The sequence below is a fragment of the Arachis ipaensis genome, chromosome B05, assembly GCF_000816755.2.
Source record: "Arachis ipaensis cultivar K30076 chromosome B05, Araip1.1, whole genome shotgun sequence".
In the NCBI taxonomy this organism is placed as follows: domain Eukaryota; kingdom Viridiplantae; phylum Streptophyta; class Magnoliopsida; order Fabales; family Fabaceae; genus Arachis; species Arachis ipaensis.
Genome location: NC_029789.2, coordinates 144,963,268 through 144,974,754, shown reverse-complemented (window position 1 = coordinate 144,974,754; position 11,487 = coordinate 144,963,268). Strand labels below are relative to the sequence as shown.

At 27.8% G+C, this 11,487-nt stretch overlaps 3 protein-coding genes across 5 annotated transcripts in view; 2 read left to right on the top strand and 1 right to left on the bottom strand.

Moving 5' to 3' along the window:
• The window catches only part of LOC107644697 (probable 3-hydroxyisobutyryl-CoA hydrolase 3), a 2,761-nt gene extending 935 nt beyond the window's left edge, over positions 1-1,826 (top strand). Inside the window, exons 3-6 of the mRNA XM_016348627.2 lie at positions 819-887; positions 1,047-1,110; positions 1,360-1,439; positions 1,557-1,826. Of these exons, the coding sequence (XP_016204113.1) occupies positions 819-887; positions 1,047-1,110; positions 1,360-1,439; positions 1,557-1,658 (315 nt within the window). The 3' untranslated portion in view covers positions 1,659-1,826. The remainder of the gene's footprint in view (positions 1-818; positions 888-1,046; positions 1,111-1,359; positions 1,440-1,556) is intronic.
• The window catches only part of LOC107644694 (3-hydroxyisobutyryl-CoA hydrolase 1), a 42,537-nt gene extending 38,551 nt beyond the window's left edge, over positions 1-3,986 (top strand). Inside the window, exons 8-14 of one of the 3 annotated variants that reach the window (XM_016348622.2) lie at positions 2,180-2,265; positions 2,696-2,814; positions 2,961-3,021; positions 3,116-3,217; positions 3,317-3,418; positions 3,627-3,668; positions 3,794-3,986. In XM_016348622.2, the coding sequence (XP_016204108.1) occupies positions 2,180-2,265; positions 2,696-2,814; positions 2,961-3,021; positions 3,116-3,217; positions 3,317-3,418; positions 3,627-3,668; positions 3,794-3,931 (650 nt within the window). In that variant the 3' untranslated portion in view covers positions 3,932-3,986. Of the gene's footprint in view, positions 1-2,179; positions 2,266-2,692; positions 2,815-2,960; positions 3,022-3,115; positions 3,218-3,316; positions 3,419-3,626; positions 3,669-3,793 lie in introns of all 3 variants that reach the window. The other 2 variants (XM_016348621.2, XM_016348620.2) reach the window with 2 other exon arrangements.
• The window catches only part of LOC107644695 (secoisolariciresinol dehydrogenase-like), a 3,739-nt gene continuing 264 nt past the window's right edge, over positions 8,013-11,487 (bottom strand). Inside the window, exons 2-3 of the mRNA XM_021103168.1 lie at positions 10,129-10,186; positions 8,013-8,920 (exon numbers count right to left, since the gene is read on the bottom strand). Of these exons, the coding sequence (XP_020958827.1) occupies positions 8,143-8,920; positions 10,129-10,172 (822 nt within the window). The 5' untranslated portion in view covers positions 10,173-10,186 and the 3' untranslated portion in view covers positions 8,013-8,142. The remainder of the gene's footprint in view (positions 8,921-10,128; positions 10,187-11,487) is intronic.

Here is an 11,487-nt window from a genome sequence, read left to right as displayed (position 1 = left end):
TAAAAAAAATAAGCACACAACTTATTTAATATATAACTCAATTAATTCAATTTCATAAATAAAAAAAATACATATATACATATTTATATTAATAAGAGAAAAAACTTTCAGATAATATAAAATTAACTCATAACATAATATAATAATGCGTGCCACTCAAATAAAGACGTCTGAAACATCTTTTTTTAAAGATGTTTTCTAGTAATTAAAATTTAACACATATAATCAATTAAACCGTGTATTATTTTTGTCTAAATTAGTCCAAATAAATTAATTTAACCGAAAAAATAGTGAATTAAATTTTGAACGCCTAATTATAACAAAAATAGCACCGCTTAATCGATTATATGTATTAAATTTTAATTATTAAAAAATATCTTAAAAAAAAACGTTTTATTAGGTGTCTTTATCTAAGTGATTCCTTATAATAATATATGCTAAAATAAATTACTTTAATTAACAATACAAACGTAATGATATATGTTTGTGTATCAATAATTTAAATATTACATTGCATCCTTTATAATAGGATCAAGTGTGAATACTATTTTTATTTTTTTAATAATTTATAGCAATCGGTGGTTAATTGAAATTCATACTATAATGCACGAAAGTGATTTTAATTTGCGCACTCTCCCTTTATTTGACCTCAATACTTGGGAACTAATTTTTTGTCTGTGATTTCTAATCCTTCATCAATTAAACTAAAATATTTATTTTCATACTTGTTTTTTCGTAGCAACTTTTTGGAACTATTATCATATATAAACAATAAATATAATAAGGGTAATGAGGAAGGTCAACTTTAATTTTTGCAGGTTTCTCAAATTTTAAAGAATTTAAGGATGTATGAGAATGATTCGTCAGTTAAACTTGTAATATTGAAGGTAATTAAAGTGCCATTTAAAATGTATATGCACTTTCTTAGTTATTAATAATTTTGTTATTATGTTTGCTTTTATAATTTAAACTAAACAGTATATATATATATATATTGGTGAACTTATATCTTATATGTTCTGAATTTCTTTTCCAATGTTAATTAGGGAAATGGAAAAGGATTTTGTGCCGGAGGTGATGTAGTATCACTAATTTCTTGCTCACTCATAGGTATAAAATTACAATTTTAATTAAAGCAATTGTCATTTTTCATTTATTCCAAAATTTTATGAAATTTCAATTTTAACTACCTACTTTGTATACAACATATAGAAATAAACTAGATATTTTCTTGTAAATAGTCAGATAAATCAATTTTACATGCAAATGTGATAATTATGTTTATCATGTATTATGTAGTTTAAATTTATCAAGAGATTATATATTCTAATTTGTAACCCTTACTTTTAATCTAACTAGGACACTGGACTTACCCTATGAAATTTTATGGTAAACAACTCATTTTGGACCATTTGGCAGCAACCTACAAAAAGCCTCTAGTAAGTTTGCATTCCCTAGCTATAATAATAATTAAAAATTAAAATTTTCAAATTAAATATCATTTTATAATTCTTAATTATTATTACACTCTATATTTTTTCAATTGTTGAAAACAGGTATCTGTGATTAATGGAGTGGTCATGGGAGGAGGAGCGGGTCTTTCCATGAACACAACCTTCAGAATTGTAACTGAAAAAGCTGTATGCTTCTCTAGCTAATAAGATCAATTTCAGCAAAAAAATTTGTCAATAATATAACAAGAATAAAATCATGTTTAGCAGTATTTGATATCATAAACTAGGAGTTAAATCCTATTTTAATTTTTAAAATTAGCGAATTACGTTGATTTAGTTTCTAATGTTTCAATTGTTATAATTTGATTTCTAAATTTAAAAACGGCACCAATATAATTTTTCATGTATTTTAATTTCTATTGTCAGAATTTAATGTCGTTAGTGACATAGCTGAAATATTATCAAACTGGACATAATAAAATAATGTCGTACGTATTTTAGCGTTAAAGAATGTACTAAATGATATGTCATTTGATGGTTTGAATAATATTAAAACATTATCCCTCCCTTTTAAACAACACTAATTGTTCAAACCTTTAAACAACACTACTACTACTACTATTATTATTATTATTATTATTATTAATTCTTAATTTTTATTAAAAATGACCTTATTAATGAATCAATATAATTTTTTATTTGTTTTACCAAATTATTATTTGCAGGGGAATATTTAGGGTTAACTGAAACTCGTTTGGATGGAATAGAAATGGCAGCATGTGGATTAGCTACACATTTCGTCCATTCCACGGTAATATATATATATAATGAAAGATTTTCCTATTATTGGATTCATAATAATGTAACCATATATTTATTAGTATATTTTTTTGGTTTAATTACTCTGTTGTTTTCTATAGTTTCGTGAAATTTTCAATTAGGTCCCTATATTTTTTTTTTCTTTTTAATTGGGTCCCTGCACTAATTTTTTTTTTCAATTAAGTCCCTCTTAGTATTAATTGGCTTAATTTTATAGGGATCCAACTAAAGAAAAAAGAATTGGTATAGGGATTTAAATAAAAGAAAAAAAAAAGTGTAGGGACCCAATTAAAAAAAATTAGTACAAGGACTCAATTAAAAGAAAAAAAAATATAGGGACCTAATTGAAAATTTCGCGAAACTATAAAATTAACGGACTAATTAAACGTATTTTTTTTGTTTTTCATTCTACGTACTAGAAGCTTAATGCATTGGAAAATGCCCTACAAGCTATTACTTCTTCAAATGTATCAACGGTTGCTGCTTTAATAGAAACTTTCACAGAGAAACCAACTGTGAAACAGGATAGCCCTTTCAAGAGGTAATTAATTATTACGTCATTAAGAATATTATTGTTCTTCTTTTAATTAAGAAATATATTATTATATATGTGTGCTATTTGATATAATTGACTAATAATAATGCATTTCAACTAATTAATCCTGTTCTCATCACTATGAAAAAAAGATTGGAGATTATAAACAAATGTTTCTCAAAAGGGACAGTGGAAGATATAATTCAATCCTTGGTAAGTATATATATTATTTATTATACCCATAATTATATATCTGTTATTTTAAAAAATTGGAATGGAATTATAATTTTTAAAATTATTTATATAGGAAAATGAATTAGAAAACGGAGCAGAAGAAAAGTGGATAACAAATGCATTAAACTCTATGCGTTTTTCATGTCCCATGAGTCTCAAGATCTTTTTAAAATCTGTAAGTATATATAAAATAATAATATATCTAAATTAAAATTCATCGATATTGCAAATTTTTGCACTAATCTATCTCTATGTATGCATTGATGTTTTTCAGATCAGAAAAGGCAGAATACAAAACATTGAAGAATGTCTTTACAGGGATTATAACATTGCTTGCCACCTCAATCGAAGAACAGTAAGCAATAATTTCTACGAGGTAATTAAATATTTAAATAAATATTTTTTCCTCTGAATAAAGCTAAGAAACTTTAGCAAATAAATAAATAGTTCCGGGATTATTATTTAATCAATATGAACTAATATATATGAAGAGATTGAGATTGACTTTATTATTTGCCTCCTAATGATTTTCTCTCTTTTTATCTTTGGCAAATTATATTGAAATTAAAACTTTTGGTGAATAGGGTTCAAGAGCAAAGCTGTTTGATAAAGACAACAAGCCTAAGGTAAAAGTGATATTAATTTTATCTATTAGATATAAATAATTACTTGCATAATATTTCTTGTACTCCTTATTAAGCTAAATAATATATATTTTAATTTTTTCATACTTTTTTTATTTTTGAACTAGTGGGAGCCTTCAAAGCTAGAGTTGGTTAGTGAAGAAATGGTGGATCAGCACTTTACAAATATCATTGACGATACATGGGAGCCTTTACAACTTCCTTTAAGATCCCATTCTCCAATCATAACTGCCAGCAGATTATAATTATTAAACTCAAGATATAAGCTCTAATAAGCTCTGGCGGGTGAAGGTTAAGTGAGAAAAAAAAAAGGATAAAGGTTAAAGGTTTTAACTTATATCCAAAATCTTGTGCTCATATAAAGTAAAGCAATATATAATGCTATATGATAAAACAGTATACTATCGATTGAGTTATGTAACTAATCCTACTTAGTGTGGGGGATAAAGTTATGTTGTAGTTATTATATATATTATATATATTTGTTGTGTATAATATGCTTCTTTCATTCATCTCTTGGAATATGAATTATATGTATATAACTATTGACCAAATTAGAGTAGAGAAAATGAGAGCAAAGACCTAACGCAATATGATGAATCGATATATATACAGAGCAATGTACAGGAATAGATTTTTTTAAGTGGAATAACAAACTTTACCTACTCAATAATATAATTCTAACTAACTAGTCGACTTATTTATATGATTATCCTTAATACTCTCCTTCGAACTTAGAGTGGATGCATTACTTATTCTAAATTTGGATTGAAATTTTGCAAATAATGTGATAGAGGGACTTTGTTAGTATATCGACAATTTAATCTTGTGCTGAGATATGAATAATATAGAAAAATTTTTGATTTACCATATGTCTAAAAAAATATAAGTCAAGTTCTAAATGCTTACAACGGTTGTGTAAGACAGGGTTAGCAGCTAATTGGCAAGAACTCAAATTATTATAATAGATTGTTGGGAAAAAGGATGAGGAATCTGAAATTCTTGCAACAATTATGTGATAGAAATAAGTTCAGACAGAGTAGACGCAAGTAAATAGAATAATCAGTGACTAATTTGCAGTCATCCATATCATCACCCCAATCTACATCTGCAAAAGTCAAAAGTCTGAAATCAGTGCACTTATTGAAGATTAATCCATGATGTACTGTACTTTTTAGATATCTAAGAACTCATTTTGTAGCTTTCTAAGGCAGAAGAGTTGGGACATGCATGAACTATGACAATTTATTAATGGAGAAGAATAAATCGAGTCTTGTTGTAGTGAGATATTGTAAAGTTCCAATAACTAACAGAGCGATATAATTTGGGATTTTCAAATAGTTCTAAATCATTAAGAAATAATTTCTAATTAGAGAACATAGGAGTAGGCACTGGGTTTGTTTCTAGCATTGAAGCTTTCTTAAGAATTTCATGAGTATACTTTTGTTGAGATAATAAGATCTTGCCATCAGATAAGTAGTTAGCTTCTAAATCAAGAAAATAATTAAAAGCTCCCAGATCTTTAAGAGGAAAAATAGTATTTAATTGTTTGATCAAAACTTCAATTTCTTGTTTATTGTTTTCTGTAAGTACAATATCATCAATATAGACTAAAAGGTAAACAACTGAATTAAAGATTTTTTCTCACAAAAAGAGATACATCAGACTTAGTATTAATGAAATCAAACTGGTTTAAAGTGATAATAAGGATTAGAAACTAAGCTCTTGGAGCTTGTTTCAAACCATACAAAGCTTTATTCAACTTACAGACCAAAGACGTATTTGGATGAGAGTAGCCTTCAGGTTGGTGCATGTAAACTTGTTAATTCAATTTGCCATTGAAATATGCATTGTTGAAGTTGAATTGCCTCAATGGCCAACCATTTTAAAGAGTAATTGTTAATATAATTCTGACAATGAAGGGTCTAATTACTGGACTAAAAATGTTATCATAGTCCACACTCTCAGTTTGATGAAAATCTTTTCTATCAAGTCTTGCTTTATATCTCATCACCTTTTCTTTATTGTTCTTCTTTACAGCAAACCTTTTCTTTATTGTTCTTCTTTACAGCAAACACCCACTTGCAACCAATGATGATTGCAGTGGGTAGTTGTATCACTAAATTCCAAATTTTGCATTGCATGAGGACTTAAAATTTTTTATCCATAACTGCTTTTCAGTTAGGATTGGCTAAAACTTGAGTGACAACTTTTAAAATTTGTTCTGATAATTCTGAAGTTATTGAAGTAGTGAGAATTTGGAGAGGTTGTCTAATAGACTTTAATTTTATAGTCATGGAATGTGTATTAGTAGTAGTGCTAGGTGGTGGTAGTAGTAAGCATATCTCAATATTTTGGATTAGAATTTGAGATGATGGACATACTAATGAGGATTCTGAAGTGTATGGTGATACAGAGGGTTCTGATCTAAGAGATTCACAGATAGCATTTGTTAAATTTTTATTAGAAATGGAAACACCACACTGTCTTAAGACTCTTAGAATATTAGGCATAGCTGTATGACCCAACCATTGGTGTCAAAGATTAATAGAATTTGTATTCAACATATTTGCAGATAAAAGAGTTTTAATAGATATATCAGACTTAATAGGAGCAAGAGTAGTAAGATTAATAAAACTTGAATCAGAAGTTTGAGGCATACACAAATTATTTTTATTTATTGATGTGGATTGAATGTTTGCATTACAATTGGAGGGCTTACAATTATTCTCAATATTGAAGCTAGTCTTAGTATGTAAGGAACTATAGGTAGATGAGTTACATTATTTAGAATACAAGAAATTAGAATTATTATGCATCGAAGGTAAAGGTTTAGGGACATAGATATCAAAGGCATAAATGCCATCTTTAGAAGTTCCCTAAAAAAGGAGTTTTCGAGATACCTGATCACGAATAAGGCAGTGCTTAGACCAGAATTAAAAAAAAAAAAACACAATTATCTTCTACAAACTTGGACACACTTAGAATATTTTTGGTTATTTCAGGCACATAAAAAAGATTAAGTAATTTATAATAAACATTATTTTTGTCAATTAAACATGAAGTGCCAGAATCTTTAATAACAATAACTGTTCCATTACCTATGAAGAGATGGTCATAATCACGGTTAGAGTTAAGAGAAGAAAGAAGATTGCTTGGATCATTAGTCACATGATGGCTTACACCTGAATCAAGCAGCCAAGCTGAAGCATTAAGAGAGAAAGGTGCTGTAAGGTAAGCCTGAGATTGGTGGAAAGATGAAGAGGGTGGTGGAGGAACAATGTTGGAGTATGGAATTGGTATTGCTTGTGATGAGGATGAAGATGAATTAGGTTAAAGTGTTGATCAAATCAAAAGAAACAATTCCAAACAACATGTCCATTGTGGCCATAGAGTTGGCAAAAAGGCCTGTGATTGTTCCAAGAAAACCTTCCTCCTCTTTGAGATCTGCTTCTACGACCCCGTCTTGTTGAGCTTCTTCATCCAACGTTGGTGTAAAAAGTTTGTGAGAAATTAGCCATAGCCATACCTTGAAATGGAGTTTTAAAACGCTCGAGCATATCATCGAATGCAACTAGAAAAGATTCTGCTTCGCTAACACTATAAGTGCCTAGTCTTGACATAATAGAAGTTATATATCCACTATTCTCTTCGGATAAACCATCTATATTTGATTGAATATAATCATCATCTTGCAATTTGTATCCAATTGCAAGCAAAGAATCCACAAGTTTGCGGATCTTGTTCAAATACTCAAAAATAGAACCAGTTTTTTAAAGAAATTTAAGTTGAGCCTTGAGACTTTGAACACAAGTTGTAGAGGTTATAGAAAAGTAATTCACCATGGTATTCCAAATATCAGCAAAGGTAGTGCAATGAAGAATCTTATTCTTGAAGTTATTTGTCATTAAAGCCATAAGCCAAGTGGTGAGGGCCAAGTCATTTTGGTACCATTGTTGATACTTTGTAGATTCTTTTGTTGTGGTTGGATTTGAACTCTTTTGAGAAGTCTCACCAGGTGTTGTGCTAGTAGAGGCAGCACATTGTTGGAGCTTGGATTGAATTTTGAAGGTGCTTTTGAAGCATTCATGTGATCTTCCATACTAAGAAGTTGAATAGTAAGCCATGCTTAATGCTTCCAAGTATTATAGTTGTTATCATTAAGTTTTTCTGCAATAGAAACTAGAGCAGATTTTGTTGAAGAGGAATAGTCAGATAGCATAGTAACACTATTGTTGTGCAGCAAAAACAATGAATGGAGTTTTTGTCAAAAAGAAAACATAAAGTTTACCTAGTGCCAGAAAATATGTATATATATTAAGCAGCTGGAAGCAGAGACAATAAAGATTTCATAGGAAGAGTGAATCAGTTATTACATTATTGACTGACTCATCAGAACGACATTAGAAAGATATATATTTCATAAAAGAGATTACTATGAATTGAAGATTCCAATTTAAGATTGTGAGAACACACCAAAAATTGGATTGATTGTAGTAAAACCACCATCAACGGCTAGATTATGACCACTAATATACTTGGATTCATCACTAGCCAAGTACACTGCAGCTTGTGCTACATCTTCTTCCATCAAATGAACACCTTTAAGATTGGAATAAACATTTAAGCACCCTTCCTCATCAAGTTTGAAGAACTCTTTAGCTGCATCATTTGCAATAAAGTAAGGAGACAAGCAATTCACTCTTATCCCAAATTTGCCAAGATCAGCAGCTGCATTCTTTGTGAGTCCAATTAAGCCATGTTTGGAGCTTGTGTATGCATGAGTTGCAATCCCTCCAACGCTTGAACTTACACTCCCTACATTTACAATACTACCCTTTTTCTCTGGAATCATCACTCTAGCTGCATGCTTGATTACCAAGAAAGGTCCTGTGAGGTTAACCCTAAGAACGCGCTCGAATTCGGACACATCATTGTTTATAATGCTAGGATTACGATAATCATCTATTGCTGCAGCGTTGTTCACAATTATGTCTAGCTTTTGATACTTTGATATTGCTATGTTAACTACATTTTCCACATCATCTTCTTTAGTTACATCACAATGTACATAGGTTGCGAATTCAACTCCTATGGTATCTTGGAGTGCGAGTCCTTGTTGATCTCGAATGTCGGCAATCACAACCTTGGCGCCATGTTTGCAGAACATCCTTGCCATGCACTCACCAAGGCCCCTAGCACCACCGGTAATCAAAACCACCTTTCCTTCAAGTCTGCATAAATTTTAAGGTACAGAGCAATACAATCTTGGTATGAAATATAATAATGATTAATAATAATTTATGAGTTTAATTAGATTTTTTTTTAATTATTTTTTATAGGTAAAGTGTATTTTTTGTCTTTAAAGTTTGACAAAAATTTTAAAAATATCCTTAAGTTTTACTTTGTTTCAATTTTATTCCAAAAGTTTTTTATTTGCATTAAATATACCACTGATGGCTAATTTTTCAAAAAATTTAAGACCAATTCAACAACAATTTTATAAGAACAACAATCCTCAACACAAAAAAATCAAGCATTATTTTTATGCATTATTGTTAGATTAGTCTTAAATTTTTGAAAATTTAACCGTCAAAATTATATTTAATATAAATTGAAAATTTCTGTAACAAATTTAAAACAAAATAAAATTTAAAAATATTTTTAAAATTCTTACAAATTTCAAGGACAAAAAAATACTTTAATTACCCTTTATTATATATCAATCTCAACAGGGAATTAATTTTCAATTTGCCAATATTATCAATTAAGCCAACTTTTTAAAAATGATTTTTTTATCTGTCTCACCTTTTTTTTCTCCCTAAAACATCATTATTTTTTTTTTACTAAAGATAGGAGACTCGAACCCGCAACCTCTTAATTGAGTATGGAGAGACTATACCATTTGAGCTATTACTCATTGGCCCTTAAAACATCATTATTATTTCATTAAATTTTAAACTTTAAACTCAAAATATTCTAATAAATCCTGAATCCTATAATTATGTTATATAATATGAATTTAATTTTGATACATTATAGTTAGTGTAAAAATTTTTATATGTATATTTAATTATATAACGCCACATTAATAAAAATAATTATCTTTTATATTGATCGTATATAAATGGTCATTTAAAAAAACGAATGTGATTGCACGATCGTATAAAACGTTTTACACTGTCAGTACATCAAAATTAAACTCTTTATAATATATTACTAAAAGTAGATAAAAACTAAGTGGTCATCAATAGTATCGTTAGTGTGTGTGTTGTGCGTATAATTGAAATATTTTGTGCATATATATCGTCATATATCTCGTATCTATATATTAATTAATATTCATTTTTGTAGCTTTTGATGGTTAAAACAAATATATAACAACAAAAAAGCATACTAGCTAGGTTTACATGTATTGGTAGTTTTAATTTGTTTGTCATACCTTTTTGCATCGTGAGCAGTATCTGAAAAGCTCGCAGTTGCCATAACAAAATATATCTCTGCAAGATGGACGATTTATGTACTTTATATAATAATCCAAATTTTATAAATGCAAGACAATAATTTTTAAGATTATCAAATTGAATTATATATAATTTTATGCAGTTTTCATAAAAACTTGCAAATTAAAATTTTAAAGTAAGAAAACTAAATTACACCAATATGACATTATCACTTAAGATTAATTGATTTTGCATATATTAGAGATATAATAATTTATATTATCCTTTTTTATCAGTTTAAACTTTTGTGAGAAGTAGTTTTATGATATAGTTTTGGAGTTTTATGTTCCAAAAGTCTAGAGTTTGATTTTTGGTGAATGGCAAAAGATAAAAAAAATAGTATAAAGTAAATAAAAAGAGAAAAGAAAATCTATGTAAAAAATTAAACAAATTCAAAAGAGATTATTTTTTGAGGGAGCGTATTAGAGATATAATCATTCATGTTGCTTGTCACCAAAAAAAATCATTCATGTTGCTTCCTCTTATCACCTTATTTTTAGGAGAAGTAGTTTCATGACAATGATATTTTTTAGAGTAAAATAATTTAGTCCCTAATATTTAAGGCAAGTTAATTTTATTCGAAACATCTTATTTTTATACGAAACATTTTATTTCGTTTTATTTTAATTTTTTGGTTAAAATTAAATTTTTCTTCTAAAAATACCCTTTTTGTCCATTGTGATTTTTTTATAGATAACAACAAAAATCGTAATTGTAGTGGTCATAATAATTATTGTAGTGATTTGAGAGTGAAAATAGATAGAATAATAACAATAAAATAACAATAAAAAAAAATAGTATTTGAAAAGAAAATATTTTAATTTTGATCAGAAGATTAAAATAAAATATTTATCATAAAAATATGACGTTTTAAATATTAGTGACAAAATTAAAATATAATCTTAAATAAATATTAAGGATTAAAACAATGATATAATTTACTCTATTTTTATTATATATAATTGCTGAAATTTAAGTGATATAGTGACAACATCACTGCTATTTTTTTTTTTATAAAATATAACATTATCATTTCTCTGGTGAATATGATGTTAATATTAATCTCTTAAAAGATTAGTATAAATAAATCTAACAGAGCATATTTTATGTGCACCCAAATAATAATTGAGCACCAATAATAGCTTGGCTGATTGGCTCTTTAATAAATAAATAATTTGGCTTAATTTCAAAATTTAAGTATACCAAAAGTATACGAATTGTTTTGACTAGTTCACGAGTTAGTCTTATATAATATAATATATATAAAGAAAATTATGAATTATATTTCTTGCTTTTAG